Genomic DNA, 26,429 nt, shown 5'->3' on the forward strand with positions numbered 1-26,429 from the left:
TGGACTAGGGATTATCATATTAAGTGAAGTAAGTCAGAGAAAGACAATCATCATATGATATCACTTATATGTGGAATCTAAAACTATGGTACAAAGGAACTTATTTACAAAACAGAAATAGATTCACAGACACAGAAAACAAACTTATGGTTACCAAAGGGAAAGGGGGGGAGGAGTGATAAATTAGGAGTTTGGGATTAGCAGATACAAACTGCTAAATAGAAAATAATCAACAAGGACCCACTGTATAGCACAGGGAACTCTACTCAATATTTTGTAATAACCTATAAGGGAAAAGAATCTGAAAAGGAACATATGCATATATATGTATAACTGAATCACTTTGCTGTAAACCTGAAACTAACACATTGTAAACCAACTGCATTTCAATAAAAATAAAATAAAATAGCATCAACTCATTCTCAGCCATATTGCCTCATGATGTTAAACATCTGAAAGGAAATAAAAAAAGGGATCCATCTGATGCCTGCTATGACAAACTGATTTGGCCGCCGCTGCTTTTTCATTACCTCATGAGTTTACTCATGTTTTAATATTCTGACTGAGGTTACTGTTCCATCTCTATGGTTGTTGCTGTGAAGGCTACCTGACATACCCATCATGTTTGGAAAATTCAGTTCTTCACATAGGCCCTTATTGGACCTGATGAAAAGGTAAAGCTTGCGTGCATCTGGGCCTGAGCGGAAACTGCTTCCATGAATGTACCTGACAGAAATATTTCCAAGCAGATATTTTCAAAAAGATTTCCTATGGGACAGTCTCCGATTCTGTGTCCAAATTCAATGTCAGTGCCCCAGCACTCTCCAAATTAGCTATGGATACAATATGATAGGCAGTTCTCCATTACATTTGTCCCAAAGGGGTGTCACCATTGATTCCATCCGTCAGTTATGTGAATGGAGGTATACTATTTGTCCTTTCCAAATTTACTTTCCCTCTGCAATTTTTTTTCTTTTTGTATGTATGGAGCACCAAAATATAAACAGGTTAAAACCTTGGCAGTCTTTGTTATTCAGAGTTTAAGACTGCCCTAGGTTTTCAACTGGCAATAGAATGAATTGTGGCAGCTAAAAAATTTTACTCAGTTTTGAGGCTTCCATTGTGACTCTCATTTGAAGATAGGTATTACATGAGAAGTATATACTTCATAGTCATAGATACTTTTGGTTACCTTTATTCCCCCCTGAAATTCCCAGAATGACAAATAAAAAAATAAATAAAATGGCATACCCCCATAAAGGCAAAAAAAAAAAAAAATTGGATAGGACGCCATCGCAAGATCATTCTGAAACCTAGAAAGTGTTGGACATATGGCAACCAATTCAGAAGATCTAAGAAGGATAAAGTCAAGTCAGTAGCATAAGCTGAGAAGCAAAGGGACTTGACTGCAGAACTTCAGAAATGTAGAAATGATTAGTGGCCACAGGTGAAAGTGTGGCTATGGACGTAAGCATGAAGAAAAGGCTGAGAACAGGGGCACTGATGGGAAGTCTGTCTGGAAGGAGTTAGAACCTTAACCACACTGGGTAACTGCCCCTCCTCCAGCCCAGCAGAAGACTTGAGAGATTTATCCTCTGTAAAAGCAGACTTTTAACTGATGGACGACAGACATAGTCAAGATAGAAAAAGCCCATAGAGAAAACAGGGGGTTATGTGAAAATCCACCTGTGGAAGGGTGAGATGACCCTAGTTGCCTATACACGTACAATATCCACTACAGCTACTAAAGGGCTTGCACCTTCTAGGCAGGAGACTGATTCTGCTCTATGGAATCTGATCATTTCATTAGAAAAATCCCTAAATATACAAATAATTGAGTATCTTTCAATGAAATAGTCTAATCAGTTCACCCTACAGTGAAGCACACCAGCAAACAAGTCTTGATGATAAGGAAGCTTCCAATCAGCCTTTTAATACTGCATTCTTTTTTCCACAGTTTTATTGAGAAATAACTGATACACATCATGGTATAAGTTTAAAGTGTACAGCATGATGGTTTGATTTACATATATTGTGAGATGATTACCACAACAGGTTTAGTTAAATTTATCATCTCATATAGATACAAAGAAAGAAAAGAAAAAAAATTCTCCTAGTGATGAGAACTCTCAGGATCTATTCTCTAGACAACCTTCTTATGTATCATACAGCAGTTTAATGCTGCATTCTATATACATGTGAACAGCCAATGATCACCAGACATATAGTCTCTAACACAAATGTTGAATAAAGGGAAAAAGGAAATAGAAGAAGTAATGCACAAAAAAGGAAATGATCTTTAAGAGCCTAAAAAAGATAAAAGAATATATTACATCTTTGGAATAAGGATCAAATGTCTTGAAAATGGAATATTTCATAAACAAATCAGCTCTTGGATATGAAAACTCTCAGATGTTAATGACATAATAAAAATGGAAAAATTCATCAAGAAAAACAATAAATACCAGGAGAGGAAACAAAAGACAATTAGATTTGTCTAGAAATCCTAACTACAAATCTCCCAGAAGGAAAGAATATTGAAAATTGTAGAGGGAACTTTTCAAAGAAAAGATACAAGAAAATTTCCCGGAGGTGAAAGATATTAGTTTTGTGCTTTAAAAAGTCTACAAGCATACAGCACAAGAGATGAGAAAAAATAAGCACAAAGGCAATTTATCACTATGAAATTGGAAGACACTAGGAACAAAATGATCCCACATACTCTGAAAGACAAAAAAAAAAAAAAAAATAGATCACATAGAAATAACTGAGAATTCGAATAGCAAATGACTTTTCAAAAGCATCACTGGCATCTAGAAAATAATGGAGCAACAGTTTAAAAATTCTGAGGAAAATATAGTTTGGAATGGTATACATACGTGCATGTCCAAATGATCAAGAGAGAGCAGAAGAAAGTCTTCTTATATACCCCATACTTTAACCTCTTATAGACTTTTCTTTGGTGTACAGGAATTTAATTCTTATATAAAATTTTTACTTTGTATATAGTTTTTTCATTAAACAACTGAAAGATATGACCTCTCAGAATGAATGAATATTCTGAAAGATAAGAAAAAGAATGTGGAAAACAGGAGTTCCAATATAAGACACATGCAGTAGGAATCCCTAGGAGGATGGTAAAAAGAAGCCCCAGGATGGAACACAGAGAAATCTTTGAGAGATGTCTCTAACAAGGCACAAGTGACAGGATACTGGAGTGCTTAGGATTTATTTATTTATTATTTTTTAAGAACTTTTATTGAGATATAATTGACATACAATAAACTGCATATATTCAAAGTCTACAATTTGATATATTTTTTTCTTATTAGTAATGTATATATGGCAATCCCAATCTCCCAATTCATCCTACCCCACCCCTCCCCTTTCCCCCCTTGGTGTCCATATGTTTGGTCTCTACATCTGTGTCTCTGTTTCTGCCTTGCAAACCAGTTGATCTGTACCATTTTTCTATATTCCGCATATATGTGTTAATATACGATATTTGTTTTTCTCTTTCTGACTTACTTCACTCTGTGCGACAGTCTCTAGGTCCATCCATGTCTCTACAAATGTCCCAATTTCATTCCTTTTTACGGCTGAGTAATATTCCACTGTGTGTATATATATATATATATATATACCACATCTTCTTTATCCACTCATCTGTTGATGGACATTTAGGTTGCTTCCATGACCTGGCTATTGTAAACAGTGCTGCAACGAACATTGGGGTGTGTGTGTCTTTTTGAATTATGATTTTCTCTGGGTACATGCCCAGTACTGGGATTGCTGGGTCATATGGTAATTCCATTTTGTTTTTCAAGGAACCTCCATACTGTTCTCCATAGTGACTGTATCAATTTACATTCCCACCAACAGTGCAAGAAGGTTCCCTTTTATCCACACCCTATCCAGCATTTATTGTTTATAGATTTTCTGATGATGCCCATTCTAACTAGTGTGAGGTGATACCTCATTGTAGTTTTGATTTGCATTTCTTTAATAATCAGTGATGTTGAGCAGCTTTTCATGTGCCTCAGCCATCTGTGTGTCTTTGGTGAAATGCCTATTTAGGTCTTCTGCCCATTTTTTGATTGGGTTGTTTGTTTTTTTGATATTGAGTTGCATGAACTGTTTATATATTTTGGAGATTAATCCTTTGTTGATTTGTTTGCAAATATTTTCTCCCATTCTGAGGGTTGTGAATGCTTAGCATTTAAAAGAGATTGATACTCATGGAAGAGAGTTTGGGGATGAATTAGTGAAAAGTAGTAGAAAATAAGACATAGAAATCAAGACATTCACTAACTCTAGAAGAAACAAAATTTTATAAGAAAAGAAACATAAGTAGAGCATGCTACATGACTCAACCGTCAAGAGAGAGACTCCTTGTTGTTAGAATAATATAAACTCTGAATATCAATATCAGGAAATGGTTATATCAATATTGACGGTATTGGGGAAGGGACAAGTGTGGGCTGTGGGTGTGCATTTGAGGAAGGACTGTAAAGAATGCTAAATCCTCACTTTCCACACTGGAAAATCAATATACATAATATCTAAAACCTCACCCTACTTCTCCCCACAAAAATTCAAGAAGTGGAAGCAAAAGTATTTTACTGAGAGAAATGGAAGAAAGTAGTTATCAACTATCAAAAGAAGAAGAATAACAAATAAACTATCAACAAAATGAAAAAACAACCTACAGAATGGGTGGGAGAAAATATTTGCAATCTATGAAACTGACAGGGGGTTAACACCCAAAATATATAAACAGCTAATACAATTCGGTATTGAAAAACAAACAACCCAATCAAAAAATGGGCAGAAGGCCTAAATAGACATCTCTCCAAAGAAGACAAATAGATGGCGAACAAGCACATGCTAAAAAGATGCTCAATATCGCTAATTATGAGAGAAATGCAAATCAAAAGCACAATGAGGTATCACCTCACACTGGTCGGAATGGCCATCATCAAAAAGTCTACAAATAATAAATGCTAGAGAGGTTGTGGAGAAAAGGGATCCCTCCTACACTGTTGGTGAGAATATAAATTGGTATAACCACTATGGAAAACAGTATGAAGGTTCCTTAAAAAACTAGAAATAGAGCTACCTTGTGGTCCAGCAATCTCACTCTTGGGCATATATCTGGAAAACATGAAAACTCTAATTCAAAAAGATACATGTACCACAATGTTCATAGCAGCACTATCTACAATAGCTAAGACATGGAAACAACCCAAGTGCCCATCAACAGACGACTGGTTTAAGAAGACACACACACACACACGAATCTATATATATAAAAAACAGAAACAGACTCACAGACATAGAAAACAGACTCACAGACATAGAAAACAAACTCAAACTATGGTTACCAAAGGGAAAAGGGGGGGGGGGATAAATTAAGAGTATGGGATTAATAGATATGAACTACATACACAAAATATAAAAGCAGCAATGATTTACTGAATAGCACAGGGAACTACTGACATATTCAATATCTTGTAATAACCTATAATATAAGATAATCTGAAAAAAATATAACGTAATCACTTTGCTGTATACCTGAAACTAGCACAATATTGTAAATCAACTATACTTCAAAAAAAAGAGAAGAACAAGTAAAAGCAGTTATTTTTGAGAAGAAGAGATATGGGAAACAAACAAACAAACCACGGGACTATGGCTTTATATAATTCCCATGAAATGATCTGATTATTGTAACCAAGTACTACATGTTTTAGCTTTGACTAAAAATTAAAACTAAAAAGAGCTAAAGACACTTAAATCCTTTCAATTTTGTCCCTAGTCTATGACAGTTAAACACTTACAGGGGATGTGTGCACTCTTGAATATTGCACATTCTTCTAATAGGTTTTGGTTTTTTGTTGGCCTCACAGAAGCTGCGATGAACCATTTTATTATCACTTTTCCTACGGCATCCATATTTAGTGTACTGGAAACCTGGAAAGGGAAATATATTTCTTTGGATTTAATCAGTTATTCATGCCATCATATATTTGGTCATTTTCCCATTCAATCATTCATCAAATATTTACTGAATCATACAACAAGCCAGGCACTGTTCTAGGTGCTGAAGTTTCAGAAGCAAATTAAATAATTAAATATAAATTAAATAAACAAAAATCCCTTATCTTTAATAAATATTACAGAATATTAAATAGCAACTGCATGCTTGTTAATAAACTAGACCCTAATATACAGTCTCCCGTGAGAGTCAGATATGAAAACTATGGCGACAATACCCAGTGACACAGACTTCTACAGAGCTATGTAAATAATTTACTGTAGAGGGCACCAAAGGAACACAGAGGGGAAGTCCTCTAACTTAGCTGGAGGAGGGGTGGAGAATGATGACAAGATCAGCACTTCCCTGAGCAGAATCTTGAAGTTCAAATAGCATTGGGCAAAGGGAATGAAGCAGAATAATGCTCCAAGCAAAGGAAAAGACATATAGAAAACTGTAGTTCTCTTCAAATGGCTGAAGTACCATATGTGAAGGGGGTGGGAGAAGGGAAAGAATCTGATCTTAAAAGCCTTGCACGCCAGACAAGTGTTTGGACTTTATCCAGGAAGTTATTGAAGGTCTCCCCAAGCACTGACTTGGATGTTTAAAAAAAATATGTGTATATATTTTTTAATTTTAAAAATTTCAAATCTACAAAAAAGGTGTAAGGAAAGCACAATGAACATGTTATATGCTTTTGCATCTAGATTAACCCTGTGTTACCATGTCACCATATTTGATATATATTTGTATATATGATAATTATAACATATAATACACATACTATATATATATTTATATATAAAATGTTGCTGAACCATTTGAGAGTAAGTTGCTGACATCCTGATTCTTCACTTCGAAATACCTCAGCATATAGCTCATAACAAGCACGTTCTCTTGCATAACCACAACAGAATCTTAAAATCAGAATATTTGACACAAATACAATACTGTTACCTAGTATAAAGACGATATACAAAATTTATCAATTGTCCCTCTAATTTTCTTTATAGCAATGTGTTTCCAATCAAGGATCATGTTGCATACAGTTGTCATAGAATTACTTAGGAATAGTTTTTGAGCCTCTTTTTGTCTTTTAATATTTTTGAGATGTATAAGCCAGTTGTTTTGTAAAATGTCCCACAATTTGGGTTTATTTTATTGTCTCCTAGTGATTAGATTCACTCAGGTTTTCACTTTGGGCAAGAATATTACATAAATTATGTGTGTCTTTAGGGTAACACATTAGGAGACTGAAGGATTTGAATCAGTGAAATAATTCACTGATTCATTCATTTATTCATCCATTTAAGAAAGATTACCCTGGAAATAAAGGAAAAGAAGAAAGTCAAATTTAGTTGGCTAGTTAAGAGACTTTTGAAATAATCTTCCCTTCCAGAGTCATGAAGGAAACCTGGTGAGGGAGGAATAGATCTGGTAGATATTAAAAAAGGGTATCTGATAAGTCTTGTGACCAAGTAGATGCTGACAATGCATTAGAAAGGAGGATCCAAATTAAATAAGCATCTTGTGATGGATAAAGTGTCATTTAAAATAATTATCTAAAAACATTTTATGCCCCCTCTGGAGGAAAAAAAAATTTAAAAATACATCCTTGAATTTAAAATTATAAAAAATTTACCCAGGCATTCCCTAGTATGAATAATTTCCTGTTCTCAATTATTCAGTATCATTGTGAGATAATTCTGCCTAGGCCAGTTCTGTTCTGGAGCATTTGTTGTTCTGAACTGGAGGAATAGATGATGGGAGATCTTGAGAAACTCTGAGAACAGCTTAATAGATCTACTCTAAGAGCAGAGAGGCAGCAGAATGCAGTATGAACATGTATGAATAAGCCAGTCTACCTACCTGGATTTGTATCTCAAGGCCCCGGGAAATTACTGATCTGCCTTGAATTTCAATTTCCCCCTCAGTATGAGAGAGGTAATAATAGTACTGACTTCATAGAGCCACTGTGAGCATTCATCATTAATATATAAAACATTTAAAACAGTATCTGGTACACAGTGCAGCTAAGAGCCCTTTCATTGCTGGCACTGAAAAGAAATGCATCGGTATGGAAAGTAAAAGTGGGAAAGAAGAGAGGCAAGAACCAGAGGACTCTGAATTTGGGAGAGCTGGGAAAGAGTAAAGTGACTGAGGGTACCACTACATGGATATGAGACCAGGGGAAAAGGCAATGGGATTTTAAGATGGTCTACTATTGTTATGAATGGATTCCTATCCTTTGTAGAGTCTGAGATTTCAGTCAAAATGCTTTGTATTTAGTTTTGGTTATAGTTAGTGTTTCTCAGATTGTGGCTTCAATCAGAGACAATCCTTAAGGCAGAAGGAAGAAGATTGGCTTTTATATGAATTACATTTTAATATAATAAATGTGTTCAATTGTTACCTCCACCACAGGGTTTGGAACACTGAGACCAGCTCTTCAATGCCCACTCAAAAGTATCTAATTCTTCCTGGATGACATTGTTGTTGTTGATTGTAGGTGCAGAGTCCTCATGGATGATGTATTTATATGTCAGGCTAGAGCGGGTATCGTTCTCCTGAGGTATAATCTAACGTACACATGAAATAGATATGTAAATCACCTGAGAGAGTTTTAAATTTGAATGAAAATTACAAATATTTCAGAATGTGTAAAACTGGAAGACTTTCAAGTAGTTTCTAAAAACAGAATGGTTTTCTATCATTAAAGTACAGGTAGGCCCTGTTTAAGAAAAAAATGCAAATATATAAAATATCTTGACATTAAAAAGTAAAAAAAATACAAATACTGAGAAGTAAGAACAACTGTATTATGAAAATAATAACCTTGCAATAAAGCTCACCACAGATTTCCTTGTTATCTATCTCTTGCGTGTACTCAAAAACTATTGTTTAAAAGACTGTTTTGTTATGATGGTAAAGACAATAATGTTCCATCCAGAAAATACAGACATTATGGAAAAATATAAAGAAAACAAAAATCATCCATAATTCCACCAAACCAGAGAAAACTAAAGTCACTTTTATTATTTTGGGATATAGCCTCAAGATATTTGTATATTATCTGTGTGTGTGTGTGTGTACGTGCGTGTGTGAGAGCACCCGTGTGTGCGCATGCGTGTGTCTGTGTGTGCGTGCATGTGTGTACGTGTGTGTGTACACATTCATACTTTTATGGCCTTGCTTATTTCACTTAGTGTGTCACACACACTTCCCAAGACAGTAAAATATTCTTTGAAGACATACTTTTCAATGTAAGCACGGCCTTTAATCCTACCGTGCGTTATTCAATCATATAAATGAATATTTATATTTTGATTAAAATTTTTGTGATGATTTCTGATTTTCCTTAGTGTGCTAAAGAGTATAAACACTTTTTTATGGTTCTCATAATAGACTAGTGAATGGCCCTTCTGAACAGTTAGAACAATTATTCCTTTCATGATGAGAGTATATGACGGTGCCGCCATTCAGCACTGCATATTTTATTATTTTCCTCTTTGTTAACTGAATGGGCAAAAGATTGTTGTTTTAATTGCTATTTATTTGGTAAATAGTAAAGTTTAATTTTCCCATTTATCGGTCACTTTTTTGTCCATCATGCATTGCATGTTCATGTCAGGTCCTCTTTTTTTATTGCTATACATATCTTTTTTCCTAAATAATCCATGCAATAGGAATATTAATCCTTTTTATAAGAAACTTTGCAAACATATTCTCAGTTTTTAATTTGATTTTTACTTTTTTAGCAAAGCACTCCTTTTTTTAAAAAAAATAGTTTTTATTGACTTTCATGTAGCTTTTATAGGATTACATCAATTACACCAAAGGAGAAACACGTGCAATTCATTAGTATTTTAAACTAAACTTTTAGAAACAGCTTTTGTTTGATACTAAACCTGCGAGGATGAAGGATTTGGTTATCTGGGTTCTGTTCTCTTTCTTTTCCCTTAGTCTTTGTTTTTAAAACAGCATTAAAAATTAAGGACCAACTCCTATACTGACTTTTATACTTAGCCAGATGTCTAAGCTTTAAACCCCAGAGGGCCTAGCCGCCATGCTCTGGGGCTCCAAACCTGGGGTTCCAGTCTTTTAGAGAAGAAAACAAAGCCTGTGACGACAGAGCACTGCTTATCCATAACTCCTGTCCTAGCTACACATTTCCTTCTTATATCTCCAGCCCATGTGGCTCCCTGGGGTCACACTACTATCACTGGCAAAGCCTTGAGGCAGGGCTCTGAGGCCAGACACCTGTGCCGCTGGAAAAGAACGCACTGTAATTAAATATGAGTTAAATAGAGCTTCTGACCTCCAATCACTCAAACTTAAAATAATCTAGATAAACGTTTGATTAACGTACATTTTCCTATAAAATTATTTAACCTATGAAACAGAATGAGAGTCCAGAAATAAGCCCCCATAAATTTGGACAATTAATTTTTCACATAGATGAAAAAGCAATTTAATGGAGAAAGGAGTTTTTTCAACAAATGGTGCTGGACATTGTGGTGGCTTAAAAAAATGTCCACAAGTCCTTTCCCTCTCAAGAAATGGAGCTTAATTCTTCTCCCCGTCAGTGGGGGCTGGATTCAGTGAACTGCTTCTAGCAAATAGCAGCAGACATGAAAGGATGTCACTTCTAAGATTAGGTTAAAAAAGACTGATTTCTGTCTTGGTTGTACTCTCACTTTCTCAGTCACTTGAATCACTCACTCTTGGAAGCCAGCTGTCATGTGATAAGGACACTTAAGCAGCCAATGAGGAGACTCATGTAGTGAGGAACAAAAGCCTGCGAACCACCCTGTGAAGAAGCTTGGGAGCAATCTTCCAAGGCCTTTCAACTACCATGTGATGGAGCTGGGAACTGAGAAGATTCTCCCCAGTGGAGCCTTAAGGTGACTTCAGCCACAGCTGAGAGCATACTCATGAGATACCCTGAGCCAGAACTAGCCATGGCAGCTATTCTCAGAAACCTGACCCAGAGAAACTGTAAGATAATAATTCTGCTTGTGTTTGGGGTAATCTGTTATGCAACAATAGATAATATGCAAAACTAAGACCCTAATCTAGACAAAATGGATATAAAATTAGATTAAATAGTTCATAAACTTAAATGGTTAAAATGTAAAATGTAAAACTATAATACTTACCAAAAAACAAAACAAAACAAAATATTTTGACCTTGGATTAGTCAAAAAAAACCTTATATAATAAGAAAGTCTTGATTCATAAAAGGAAAAATTGATAAATTGGATTTCAATAAAGTTAAAATATTTTTCTTTGTGAAAGACACTACTAAGAGAAGGAAGAGAAACTATAGACTAGAAGAAAATATTTGAAAATCACATTTCACAGAGGATTTATATATTGAATGTATATAAAGAACTCTGAAAACTTGAAACAAGCAACCTACTCTAACAATGGGCAAAAGATTTGAACAGACACTTTATCAAAGAGAAATCATTTTCGAATTTAAGAAAAGACTCGAAACTGAATGGGATGATTTGATTTTAGATTAGTATAATATTTTTATAGGGAATCCAATAAATATCAGTATATAGAAAGAAAGCTTCTGCTTTCATCCATGAGGAAGTAACAGAGTTGCCTTCCTTATATTAAAGACAATAGAACTGGGTAGAATATTTGAGAGAATTTTTTTTGCAATGAAAAGGACAATGGCAAAGGACAATGATCCGTGTGAGAAGAGGAACATGCCAGGTCCCGGCTTCCTGACAGGGCCAGCTCTGGACCCTGGTACAGGGAGCAGCAGCCCAAGCCAGGACAGCAGTCTCACTGAGCTGAGGAGGGTGGAGTTTTGGAACTTTCAGGGCAGGGCACTGAAGAAAAGGGGGCTTCATAGAGGGTGGTCCAGAAAGCTGCATGGGTCTTAGACTGAGGGCTGGTCTGTGCATGTCCAGGCCAAGACACCATGCCGTCTATGAATGAGTGGCTGCTGCAGGGCCGGGAGCAGGACAGAGATCCCTGAGGACAGGCAGGGCCGAGGGCGCTAGATGCTCTTATGGCCTCCCTAACACTTCAGGTATTCAGTTAAGGCACCAGAAAGCCATGCCATAAAAATAAGAACAAAATTGAAATAGACCAGCCCTAAGAAAGGATAAACCAAGCCTCAGAGGATCTGTGGGAACTGACAATAAATTAAGTGCCAGACAGAATAAAACCTAATGCTTTTAAGGAAGGCAACATAAATCAAATGCCCTACAACTTATCTATAATGCTCAGTGCACAATAAAAAAGTGTAAGAAGTATGAAAATGTGAACCATAATCAAGAAAAGCAACCCATAGAAGCAGACAATATGAAGTCTCAGGACTTAGACAAAAGCTGGACATAATGAGTGAAAATTTATGGACATCTCAGCAGAGAAATGGAAATAATATAAAAAAAGAAAAAAGAGCTGAATGGAAATTCTAGGAAACAAAAGTACACCATCTGACATGAAAACGTCACTGGATGGGCTCCATGACAGATTGGAGATCCCATAAGACAGTCAATGAACTTCAACACAGTTCAACAGAAGTTATCCAATCTGGAGAACAGAGAAAAGACAAAGATTACAAAGGATGAATGAAATCTAAGAAACTTGTGGAACAATTTCAACTGGTTTAACATACATGTAAATGAGTTCCAGAAATAGAAAAGAGAGAGATGGGGAAAAAACATAAATTTGTAGACATAATGGAAAATTTACCTCAATTTGGTGGAAAACATCAACCTAGAGAGCCAAGATGCTTGGTGAACCCCAAGATACATACAAAGAACATCACAAACTAAGCATACTGCAGACAAACTATGAAACAAACAAACCAAAACAGAACAAAAAGATAAGGAGAAAACTAAAATGCAGCCAGAGAAAACTGACACATTAAATGCACAGCAGCAACCTAAATGAGGTTGACTTCTCATCATAAATAATGGATTTAAGAAGACAAAAGTTATATAAATGAGTCAAAGATGGCTCCTGTATATTGGCCCGTAGGTCACATTTATTTGCAGCAAATTGAGACCCATTAGCTCTAAAGCCTGCTGGCACCAACCTCGGATTTTCACATATCCAATTGTTTTCAGTGTAGCCCAAACAAGTAGATTTCCAGCCATCTAGAACCTGCTTGCTTTGCATACCCTTAAGAAACTGCACCCCAAATCCACTAATTATAAATAAGACTTTGTGGCTATCAGGACTCCAAGCTGCTGTTGCTGCCTTTTGGAGTTCTCAGAAGAGTCTCCCTGCTGTGTGGCTAATTGACATCACCTAGACACATAAACCCCTTTTCAAGTTCCCCTCCTGCTTCAAGTTCCCTTGCCCTTGTCTCCTTCCTGATTTGTGGCCCCACAAGCAAACCTTCTAAGGCATCACCCAAGCAATATGGGTGGGTGCTGTTGCCACCTCACAGTCGTATCTATTTCCTATATCAGCCCCCAAGTTCCAGGAACTCCCTACAACAACAGAAAAACATCTTTAAAGTGCTGAGAGAAAAACAAACAAACAAACTAGCCACCCCCAATTTTATATCTAGTGAAGATATCCTTTAAGAATGAGGGTGAAATAAAGATGTTTTCAGACAACTGAAAGCTGAGAGAATAATTTGCTAGCATGCATACCTGTACCACAAGAAATACTAAAGGAAGTTCTTTATGTTGAAGGTAAACTATACTAGATGGAAAATCATATTTATAGGGAAAAACAAAGAGCATCAGAGATGGTAAATATGTGGGTGAATATAAAAATCTATTTTTTCTCTTCTTGTCTTTAAAAGGTAACTGATTACTAAAATCAAAAATCACAATACTGTATTATTTGGTTTATAACATATATACAATAAAATATATGACAAAGTTGCCCAAAGACTAAAGAGGGGAGGATAAATGGAATTATAAAAAATAAGCAACTAAATATTCAATGTTCAAGGTAAACATGTTTTGAGATAAATTAATTATAAAAATATAAACTAAACCAACTACAGAGTGAACCTGTAATGCCACATACCAAAACAATAACAGGATCATGTAGAGGTCCATCGGTGTGAAGAGTTTCAATGTCATCTTCAATGTTATAATCCCATTCCACGCCAAGATCTATGAAGGTCTTCGACTTGGCTTCCTCCCCTTTGCCATTTAAAATATAGTGGCCTGTAGCCTGATTCTTAATTGCTAAAAGAAGAAAAATGAGTAACCGGCATACATTTTATTTTATCATACTATAGCTTTGAAGATCCATAGTAAATCTAACCCCTTCTGTAAATGAAAGACCATGCTTATAAGCATCAAAGCAATCAAAATGAGTGTTATTTCTGATAGGATTCCTAATTCATTCATTGGGCATTCAAAATTCTCAAGAAGCATTCCTAACCAGTTAAAAACAGTGGCAAGATGGTTAAATAGGAAATAAAAATTATCAAATATTCCCACTTGAAAACACTGCCAAAGAGGTTAACAGTTTCTAACTCATTCATGCTATACTCAGGAAGCTGGAAATATTTTCAAAATAATGGCTACTTCCACAACAATTAATACAAGTGATTTATATTAGGACAGCCTACAACATAGTCTTTTTTTTTTTTTTTTTTTTTACTGTGTATCTCTTTTAAGTTGTCAAAATAATTTAGGTACTCAAAATAGTTTAATTTTTTAGGCAAAAAACAGTTAGTCCTTACGATCGTAAAACTCTAAGGACACGTTACCTACTTATATGACTGGGAAAAGCTCATTCTGGTGGTAGAATTTGTAATATATTATGGATTTACTATACATTATAAAATAAAATGCTTTCTGTAATTGATAAAAAATAACAAACGGGATTTTTTTTTAACAAACAGGATTTTAAAGTTTGGAGGTACATTGTCATTTAATGATGTTCGAAAATAAAATTTCAAAGGTTATTACCATTACTGAAAATGTGCAGAAAACATGAGTAATTTTAGTTAAATGCATTTATTCTTCTTGAGATTTTAAATTAGTCTAATTTTTCCAAAGATAGTAATCTGAATTCTAGAATGAAAAGTAGGGAATTCCAATCACTGGAGAAAGAAATACAACTAGACAACAGAGACTATTTTGGAATCTAGTAGTGAATACACTTTAAATACTAAAAAGAAACAATTCAATGAAACACCATAAACCAATTCATTTTTAAAGTATATAAGTTTAGAAAAGTAACTTACTATACATTTTCATAGGTTGGACAAATGTGTCAGTTTCAGAAATCTTCTTAGTGCTTTAATAGCTCAAAGAATATGTGAAAGCTATGTTTACATTTGTACATTCGCTTTGAATATAAACCTCTTTAAAGTGACATTTCTACATGATCCTCTCATAAAGGAGGAAAAGAGTCTTCTTTTGGAAATTATAAACAGGATCCTTTGCAGATAATAAACAGCAAACGTGCAGAAAATGAATCTGCATGTGCCAGTCAGAAACTGGACACATACCAGATATTAGGAAGATTTTTACTGGACTAGTAAAATCCACATGTGGTTGCTTTTCAGTCAAAGAACTTAAAATGCACTAAAAGAAGAGGCATACATTATGGCGCCAACCAAAATATCAGAACTAATTTGTCAACTTAAAGATGGCAAATTTTTCTGATATTATTCCTTAATTTAGTGCATTTTATTCACATATTTATTTTTCTCAACTCCTAATACAGAGCCAAAATGCATAACAGATTTGAACTTGTCAAGTTATTTTTTTCCCTCAAGTGATAATGAACCAATCCAGGTTTCACCAAAAATTAAAACTCTAGTATTGAATATTTCTTATTTTAGAGAAAGAATATTTGGGAGAAATGACCCACAAAAAAATCACATAATAATGCATTTATCTATCATTTTGAATCTCATGTACTTATGCATCTATATAGATATATACAGATGTATCTATATCTGTATATTATTTCTTTGACATTTCTATGTTTCAGTGCATGTTAAAGCAGAGCGAGCAGACAGAAACACTTACCAAGAATATGAGGAGAAGCCTCGTCTTCTTGGATTAACACATGTCTAGCACCAGGGGGTATATCAAACATCTTAAGGTACCCTTTGCATGTGTAGTAAATATTGGAGGAAGCAAAGAAGAAAACAAAAGCAACAACCATGGTTAGTCAGGCATTTTCTTACTGCTCCTGCGTGCAGAAGAGGGCATCCATAAACCGAAAGAAGCAGTTTCAGAAATCAACTTCAAAGCGTTGGTAGCTTTTGTGACGAATCTTTTTTTTTTAATTAAATTGAGGGAAAAAAAGTAAATCTAGTTTCTAACCCATCAGTCACTTATTTTGTGTTGACCTACAAACTGTGTCAACAATCATTCAAGCAAAAATTATACTCCCTTGTGTCCCTCGATGTGATTTTAGTTTTCTAAACCATCCTTCTGAATAGGGGTCCATTTTTAGTGCAATTAGTTGGTGAACTTCTTGAGATAATTTATCTGTCTATATATTATTTTTAAAGCCTAAGTGGCAAGTATAAATAACTAAACTTTTAATTAATGAAATATCTTCAGATTTAAACGCCTGCTTTATTCTAAAGAAATTACAAAAGGAAAATCAGTGAGTAGCTTTCATTTACATTGTGATCAGCAATTAATTTTAAAGCTTTAAACAAGTTTTAAATGGGAATGTTTTAAAATATATCTTGGGAATTTGGTTGGAAAATGTCTGCAAGTGATGTTGTGCATTGCCTTTACATGTATCCTAAGCTCAATCTTCTAATTAAGAAATCACAAAACCAATATGCTTAATAGGTTGTCTTGGGTTTTAAAATCACGTATCAATCATATTTTAGTCATTGTCCTATATAACAAACTTTCTTAGTATTATCATGTGTCCTGAAAATTATCTTAAGATCATTTAGAATTAAGATCCTAAGTATAAATCAACAATAATCAGGGCAAATAGAGAACCCAAGATGTTTTACCTCATTTCCATAAAAAAAATTGAAATAGGAAGATTATGCAACTTACACCTTCATTACATCATGAAACCTATAATTCATATGAGTATTAACAGAAATTCAGTTATAAATACAAAATTGCTTATGGAATCAGAAAGAAATCTGTTTTTTTGTCATTTCCTATATGGACAATTATCACCTGACTTTTTTTACAATATTTATTAGTGTCAACTAAATGGAGTGGTCATTTTTGGGTCAGGGCTTTCAGCACCTGAGCTTGGGTGATACTCAGTACATGAAATGTATGTACCATGTTTGCCTGAGTACCAACAGCCGGAAGCAACATGCTTAAGATGCCAAGTGTAGCAAAACAGCTTGACCCCATTTATGGATGCCCGTCTTTCTGCAGTTTGCTACAACTTACCCAGTACATTTTTAGCTTCCCTTGTTTCAGCAAGAGAAATATTACGAGCTCCTTTGGGTAAAGTGAAGGCGCCTCTCGTCTTCCCTTAAATAGAATGTCTTTAATTAGTGGAGGGTTCATGTTTATCAAAGTCTTGCTGTTTCATTGACTATACTATAAGCTGTATATATTTTCTTAGGTAATATATAAAATATGTTCCATAATTTTATATGCTGAAGTCAAAATGCCTTTATAATTGTTAGCTAATGCCAATAAACTGTTAATAGTCAATGAAAGTAAGACTAAGCGTGAACGAGAAATGATATAGGTGATTTGAAGTTGAATACTTGCAGATTTCATTTTCCAGCAACTTGAACTCTTTATGGCACCTCTTGCTTAAATTTTTCCCTGTTGGAAAAGGTTAATTAGTCTATTGAATAACTATGATGATAACATTAGTGCAAAGAAATGGATGTTAGATTATCTTTGAACAGTTTGAATCTGTATGACTGATTAAAGCTTTCTTCTCTTCTTCAGAACTTGATTCACAGGTTTAGCATAATTTTTGAGGTATCTGAAAAACAGTATCACCACCTTTTAATACACATAATATAGAATGGATAATAGTGGTAAAAACCATTTTCTTTACATTCATTCACTCTGGGGGAAAAAAGTTAATCATTTTACACTTAAATGAACAATACATAGCTACAATAAAGAAAGCCCAGTAAATTATTTCACATTAAGATGGAGAAAATTGCATTACTCCACCAAAACCATAGTATATGTATATAATTCTAATTCTGCTTGCTTTATTAAAATAATATAATCAGCCAGAAATGGCAATTTTTGATTTTTAATAATTTCCAAAGTACAAAGCACAGTAAATTATCACACAGGAATAGCAAAGATATCAGTCATTAAAGTAGGGAATGCCTAAGAAAAACACATTAGAATATAGTCACCTACCTCTGCCTAGCTCTAAACAAGTCAAAGAGCAAAGCCCTTATGTATGGAAATGGCTTGAGTTGGGTAGCTGGGATATAATGGGAGTAAAAAGAACTAAGAGAATTACTCCATTTGGATAAAGACTAGTTTTTTTATACTTTCTTATTTTTCCAGAAGGAAAAATTAGCGCTATGACAGTGTGCCCAAGATAAACCAAATCTTTGTTTTTGTTTTATCTTGTTTCCTATTATTCTATAAGAGACTATATATTGGATGTAAGAGCAGATTTTCAAGGGAAGCCTCACATTAAATTTATCTTTAAATGCTGAATTCTTAGAAACATTTGTCCAATAAATGTTTGTTGAATAACCGAATAATATTTGTTGCAAACTTAAAGAAATTACTCAGTAATCAATATTTATATCTAAGTCTGATGAAAATTCCAATGAATAATTATGAAAATACTAATAACTTTGCATATTATTTGTTGCTTTTGGTTCCATCTGAGGAACCTTCACTTAGGAATATGCCTAAGCCCAGGCTATTGACTGTGTAACAAGCACAGAAATTCACACACATAAGCAAGTATACCTCAGGTTATTTTTTGGTTGTATGTACCTCAAGCTTGTTTAATCTAAAACTGTAAATATTATGTGAAATATGGACCCTACATTTATAAATTTACAAATAGGATAAACTTGTTCACTTTTAAAAGAAGCAAAATGAATGTAATATTTTTAAAGTTGTATTTAAAGTTTTATAATATTTTCAACTTCTGATCCACAATTTATGTGCAACGGAAAAATCAAAATAAGCATTAATTCTAATAATTAGGTCTAATGCATTTTATTAAGAAAACAAAATTAAACAAACCAGATTTTTAACTAGCTACTATAATTGATAGTGGTTTTATTTGTTCCTTATCTAAATGTAGTAGATATATTTTTTTTATCATGGACACTATGGAGTATGAATTGTCAAAGTTGTTTAAATATTCCTTAAAAGGTAACCTGAATAAAAATAAATCAGTAGCTAATTTTTTATGTTTATAGAGAAAATGCTGCATTCCTAAAAGAAGTCTCAAAAAATGCAAATCATAGAGAAGGATACTAAATTCATGAGAGACCTCTTCTTACCAAGCTTCCTGGGTGTTCTGGTAAATGTCCCCTTTACGGTTCGACAATGGGAATTATCTCCTCCACAGACACCACACTTATCCTCAACCTTGTTAGAACCGATTTCTTTATCACAGCCCACTTTCTGGGGAGAGAAGATATTAAATGTGGCTCATTTTAACGTGCCAAGTAAAGGTCAGCACCCTAGAGAATGATACACCATTTGCTTCATCATGGGCCCACAGCCAGGCATAAACTTCCTCTAGCTCTGATTTTTAATCCCTCAGTCTTTTAAAGAACTACCCTAAAGTAAAATGACTTGTAGTCTGGACAATAAAGGACAAACTTCCTTTAGTCTAATGAAGTGTTTCTGCCATCATACATAGTCAATCATTAAACATTTATTGAACACAGAAGTTGTAGCTGATGCTTAGGAGACAAAAATTAAGATGCGCTTTTCCCTTGTTGACTTCATTTTTATAAAGATGAACACTAAAATAGTGAGTTGTCCATTAGTACAAACCTCACAAGTTGAGAAGGGATGTGAGAAAAAACCTCACAGATGTAGTGGAGATTTTCACAGTGCCCTGAAGGAACAGAGGAGGTGGAAAGGCAATTCAAGAACACAAAGAGATTAAAACAGAGCCACAGAAGTCGTCTGGTCATGAAAAGTGTGTTCAGATAATAATATCTGAACTGCATCTGAACTAACGGAAAGTTAGTGTTGTATGATGGTGAAGAATAGTGAAAGATCTGCAAATCACAGGCTGTGGAAGACCTTGGATATCAGGAAGAGTTTACATTTTCACATTAATTTAACTGGGAACTACTGATAGTTTTCTGAACTGTAGTAAGTCCTTAATATAAATCAGTGTTGGATAATGATAACGATACTGTGCTCGTAAGTTTGGGATGAGATTGAGTAGAGAAAATAATGACAACACATACATTTAATGCACCAGATGCTGTGGAAGGTGAAAGATGAACAAAACACAGATTCTACTTTAGGGAAAATTTGGTTCAACTATGAGGCATCTGTGTATTTGAGATTCTTTTATATAACACTTCAGTTGTGCTGAAGTGAAAATGAATCCAATAGAAGCGATGTGTTCAGTTAATAAGGATAATTTCTTATCACTAACTTGTGAACATGAACAAAAATAAACTCCATTAAAAAAAGATTAAAGGGGCTAAAAAACAGTTTTTGCATCTTCACTAGTACTTCTGTTCTGATGTGGAATTCAGTGTTTAAACTTAGAATTAATTGGAAGATGAGACAGGGAGAAAGAGAAGTTTCTATTATTTTTTTAAACAAATGATAAAACATTTAGCACTGAGTCTTTTAAAAAGACTTGGTATTGTATTAGTGGATGGCTACTACAAAATACTCAAAGCAAAGGCAAGGTTCCCAAGTTGTATTCCCAGCCTTGAGGCATCAGAGGAACCCCCCAAAAATGCAATTGCCTGGAAATTAGGAAAACGAATTAAAGCTTGATTTTGCCAGTGACCAAAGTTTGATTTGATTAATTGTAATTTCTTCTCAATTTAGTTTCGTCACTGAACTATTCATAGATTTTCATTGTAATGTGATCTCAGATAAGAAAGAGTTAAAACATTTTTGAAAATATGCAGATGATTGAGAGGTAAAGCAGAGCTGCACACTACTGTATGAAGCTTTGGTGGAAGCAGTCTGAACTCACCACACACTCTCCGCGCACACAGATGCTGTACGGGTCTTTGTAAGAGCAGCGCGTTCCATCGTGCACCAGTTGTTTCATGTAAGCAACATCTCCAGTCTCTTTGGATTGACAGTAAAGGTGGCATCTTTTCTTGGCTGCATAAGATGGAGGATTAAGTCAACTATTTATGTAAAATGGTATATTTGAACAGTATAGTTTATTTAGTTTTTAAAATACACAGTTTCAACATGGTTTCCTGAAAACAAACTGTATAAATAAATAAAATAAAGAACGGGAAAAGTATGCATACTTGGCATATTTATTTTAACCAGGATGACCCTACAATTTGACATCTAAACTGGGATACTTTTGATAGTGAAAAGGGTCTCTGTTAATAATATACAGAGGGAAAATAGGTATAAAGTGGGACTGTCCCAGGCAACCTAAGCTGTATGCTACCCTAGATTTAACCACAGCTGTTCAATAAATTTCATTCAGAATCAATTTAGTTTTAGTGACACTTAGAGCACTGAAAGGGTTTCTCTTTTGTTTGACCCAAAGGCCTAGTATAGTTTTTGCTTCTTGTAGGATCTCATTAATTAAATCTAATTTATGTGACTCACTACCCCAAAATAAATCAAAATACTGCAGTGCAATTTTGAATTCCTACACATATGCATCTTTCCTTTAAAACTGCTTTTAAACTGAACTCAGCAATGTATTACATCACACAACAATCCTGTAACTACTTTCTTTTAGTTACAAAAGTAAGAAATATGTCAAGAAGTTCCCATTTGAACAGACAACTGAAAATTCAGGGGTGAGAAGTGAAACATGACAAGGGACTTTCCAAGTGTATTTCTTCATAACTAATGCATGGTACAAAAGTTAAAGGTTATTAAGCGCCTTTGTTATTAAATAATGGTCTTTGTCTTGTTCCTGACTTGATTGTAAAGTAACTATATTTTTCTGCAGTTATTCAGCAAGGAAAGAGCACAATATTCCAGAAGCATTTCCTAGTAGAGGGATTTCAGCTGCATGAGAAAAGTCAACACCTCTTCCAGGCATTGCTTTCCACTCGTCTTTTCAGGAGTGGTGGTGGCAGTGCTGCTTGCCAGGAGCCATTCTATAATTCTCACCTCTCCAGAGAAAAGCGTGTGTTAGCCTTATTCCTAGAAACCCAGGAGGACTTATCCCATAAGCACGAAGTTTTCTAAGTTACCAAGTAGGAATCAAGAGTCCAAGGGATTGTGTGTTGACAAAGCTTAAGTTCTAAGTAAGTATCCACACAGCAGGAAAAGCGCCGGTGTCTACTCACAGTCGGGATGTTCATATGGCAGCCAGTGGTGTTTGGTGTTCTGGTATTCAAAGTGGGAGTTACGCTGCTGGCACTGCTGGGCTCTGAAGTCCTCAAAATGTTTTTGGCATTCTTCTGTATTACAAAGCTGGTACTCAAAGTTAACACCAGGACAATCCTGACCACCATTGATGGGCCTAAAGAAAAGACAACATTTAGAAAGGGCTTTTGGCTCTGGTTCAGCAGTTGAAGCTTGCAGACACAGTGCTGGAGGGCAGAAAGCCAGGGCTTCTGAGCTGCCAGCACAACGTGGATGAACTCATACTTCCTAATTTCAATCCCTTTCCAAAAGCACTGTCCTCTCCCTGCTGGGGTTTGGTGGCGGGAATCCCCAAATCAAATTAAATCAGTATATTTTAAAACAGTGTATTTTTCAAGCAGTATATTTTAAATGCGCAGCAAAAGTTATAAAGAAACAAAAAACAGGTATATGGTCTCAGGAAAATTATATTTTATGTCACATATAAAACATGTAGATGCAACCCAACGAAACACTGATCACAACTCTATGCCTCTGTTTCCTAATATGGAAAATGAAAATAATAATCCCATCTTCCTTAGAGAAAAGTTGCAAGGATTAAACGAGTTAGCATGTTTAAAACAGAGTGTGGCTTGTGGTGAACCCTCGCTGTTCTTACTACTATAATTTTTATTGTTTTTATTGCTTCTGAGAATAACACCATCATCTCTTCCTGTGAAGACAGACATGTAACAGTCTTTGTAAAAGACATGCTTAGAGCCATCCTGCTGCAGACAGAAAAAAGGGGTGTCCCCATGTTAAACCCCAGGCATGGAAGACTATCCTGTCTGATAGTTCAATAATTTTTTTGCTTCAGAAAATAAGGTTTGATGAGCACACAATAGGGATTCCAAAACTTCACTCTCAGTAAACATATGGATAACTCTTCCCCCAACAGTTCATTGGTCTTCTTTCACCATCTTCTTGTCGCCCAGCTCTGAAGCATCTTCTCCTGACTCTGAAGTGAGGGAGCCTCCGTGGTTGGTGCTGCTGCTGCCAACAGGCCTGTGCTTCCTACTGCGGGTCTCACAGCCTGGGTGCCCAGGTCCTGAGAGCCCAGCGATCTGCTTTCCCCGCTTAGCTCCTTAATCCTCCTAAACAGCAATTTCTTTAACAATCGCTAATCTTAACCATGGACTACTCTTCACAAGATTGATAAATGGGGATTTACTCAAAATAGACACTTCAGTCTTTGGTTTTCATGTTCTGTGTTTTACATGTACTTCATGAAACAGAACATTAGTGACATAATATTGAAGCATTTTCTGCTCTATCCCAAAATAACGAGAATGACAGGAGTTATACTCACATTGGATTATTGCACTGGCGTGTTCTGAAGCGAACACCGGTCCCACATGTCCGGGAACAGGAGCCAAATTTGGTCCACGATCCCCAGTTGCCATCTTGTTTTTGCTGGTTAGCATTCTTCCACATGCAATGACCCTTATAGCACCACTGAGGAAAATGACACAAAGCAATTATGAAAATTGTGCATATGCAAAAGCTGAAGTTGTTATACAACGACCTCCAAGTGAAGGGCTTCATTTCTTCTTTTATTTTTTTCCTTCTCTTTCAGGTGAAAATACACTTAAAATGATCTCAAAGCAATTATAACAATAAGGTGCCCTATACACTGGGTAACTTAGACTTGCATGTTTAAGTATAAAATTAAAATTAAAAAATAACACTCAGACAAGTTTTTAAATGACCCATTTAAAAAAAAAACACCAGTGAGTATTAAACATCATAATCAATAAGGATGATCTGAGCACCCAACTTACCCAGTAGGTGCTACTCCATCCTTCATCCCTTGTTATCTATATTACTGGAGTTTTTTAAGGGCAATCTACTCCCCTTTAAAATAACGACAGAAACTATATGCTTTAATTCAGAAAATAATTAACATAGCATATCTAAAACATACATAACTTTCAAAACACTTGTACATAATTGTTAAAATTTTCCTTCACAATGATTCTGAGAAATAGGTAGGTCAGATGTATGATCTTTTACCTCTCAGATGAGGAAAACTGGGACCTGGAAAGGACTGTGAGTAGTATAAGCCTCTCTGACCAGAAGAACTAAGTGGAGAGTACTAAAAGATGTACAGTACCCAGCACACAGCAGATGCTCAAAAGGTGTTAGTTCTTTTCCCTTTCAACATTTCGACTCACTTTTTTATCCTAAATACAGTGAAAATGTTTCTTAAAACTCAACTCTGGGAAATTGGAACATAATGTAAATATATTTAGGAAAGTTGGATGTCCAGAGTTGGTTTATGGGATATCTTTTTCATAAAGCAAAAATGAATCAACTCATTGTTGCTTTTGTTTTTTCAGTCAGAAGTCTGCAATACCGAATTTTCCCAAAGCAACACACACTACAAGTTTAGCATAGTGCCTAACAATTTAAACATGAACAATGGCAGATATTATTATTATTATGCTTGCAATTCTCGTAGCAAGTACAGCTTATACACATTTGAAATACAGCTTTAAAAGGCTTTAAAAGCACTAAAAGCTATATAAATCTTCTTTGCCAAGTTTTGATCCTATCTACAATATCTTATTTCCAAACTAGTCAAAGCTCTTCAATTTGAGTTCTTAACACGCTTTTGTTTTGGGTTTTGTGATCTTTCCCCTCTTGAGTAGTGTAGCTTGGCACCAGGCCAGTTTCTGAGCATTCAATCCTCACTACCCAACTTGAGACTGAAACTTCTGGGCATCTGTCCCCAAGGAGCGAGGCCAAATCTTCTGTATAAGTTCACATGACTTTATTTCTGGACAGCTTTCATAAGGAGTGGGATGCCAGCAAGTAAATCAAATCCCATTAGGGCCCAGATACTCTGCTGAGCTGCTGCTTCCTATTATATCAGTAGGGGGCCGAATAGTGGCCCCAAAGATGTCAGGTCCTAATCCTTAAAATCTGTAAATGTTATCTTATTTGGAAAACAGTTTTTGCAGATGTAATTAAATAAAGATTTTTAGTTGGGGAGATTATCCTGAATTATCCAGGTGGACCTTGAATGCGATCGCATGTATCCTTATAAGAGAGGGGCCGAGGGAAATTTACACACAGAAGAGAAGGGGGCAATGTGACCACAAAGGCAGAGACTGGAGTGATGCAGCCACAAGTCAAGGAACTCAAGCAGTCACCAGAAGCTGGAAGAGCCAAGAACAAATTCTTCACTAGAGCCTCTGAAGGGAGTATCACTCTGCCCGCACACTGATTTCAGCTCAGTGAAACTGATTTTGTTCCTTCAGCCTCCAGAACTGACAGAATAGTTTTCTGCTGTTTTAAGCCACTGTCTGTGGTAATTTGTTATAGCAGCTGTAGGAAACTAGTACACAATGTTCATGCATGACCACAATGAAACCTCGTACTATGGTTTTCTTAAAATGACAATACATGTCATTTAAAGATTATTATGCATTATATTATATCTTAAATCTTTATTGTATAAATAGATTATACTCACTTTTCCAGCAGCACATTCGGTCCCATCAAGTGGGGGTCCTTTTTTAGTCTTACAAAAGTAGGGATTATCAGGATGGCTGCACCAAAGCTGTTTACATGGGTCAAAGGTTCGGAACTGGAAGAGAAAAAAACCAAACTCTCAGTGACATAGAGATGGAATGACTTGTACCAACAATACCTTCTATACAGTTTCTTCATTTCATGTTTCTTGGATATTTTAATTTCAAGTTAATAGTCAAAGTTGTGGCATGTTAAGAAAACAACAAACAAACACTGCCTAAGAATTCCAAGTAAAAAATACTTTCATTCTGTTTTTCTAAAATAACATTGATAAACTGTGATTTTTCTGGGATTCTCTGGTTGACTTTTACTATTCTTCATGCCATTTCTATCTTACCATTTTCAAATAGACAACACTGAGATTTTAAAAAGAGTGAGTAATCACTATGAACATTTTAAATATAAAAACATGATAATGGTTT

General features: G+C 35.2%; 1 protein-coding gene across 1 annotated transcript in view; it reads right to left on the reverse strand.

Moving 5' to 3' along the window:
- The window catches only part of ADAMTS3 (ADAM metallopeptidase with thrombospondin type 1 motif 3), a 279,671-nt gene that overhangs the window by 7,486 nt on the left and 245,756 nt on the right, over positions 1–26,429 (reverse strand). Inside the window, exons 12-20 of the mRNA XM_057729161.1 lie at positions 25,949–26,062; positions 23,780–23,925; positions 22,413–22,588; positions 21,116–21,249; positions 19,437–19,560; positions 16,018–16,098; positions 14,051–14,214; positions 8,451–8,616; positions 5,841–5,973 (exon numbers count right to left, since the gene is read on the reverse strand). Coding sequence (XP_057585144.1) covers positions 5,841–5,973; positions 8,451–8,616; positions 14,051–14,214; positions 16,018–16,098; positions 19,437–19,560; positions 21,116–21,249; positions 22,413–22,588; positions 23,780–23,925; positions 25,949–26,062 — 1,238 coding nt within the window. The remainder of the gene's footprint in view (positions 1–5,840; positions 5,974–8,450; positions 8,617–14,050; positions 14,215–16,017; positions 16,099–19,436; positions 19,561–21,115; positions 21,250–22,412; positions 22,589–23,779; positions 23,926–25,948; positions 26,063–26,429) is intronic.

Source organism: Hippopotamus amphibius, chromosome 3 (genome assembly GCF_030028045.1).
Source record: "Hippopotamus amphibius kiboko isolate mHipAmp2 chromosome 3, mHipAmp2.hap2, whole genome shotgun sequence".
Classification (NCBI taxonomy): Eukaryota; Metazoa; Chordata; class Mammalia; order Artiodactyla; family Hippopotamidae; genus Hippopotamus; species Hippopotamus amphibius.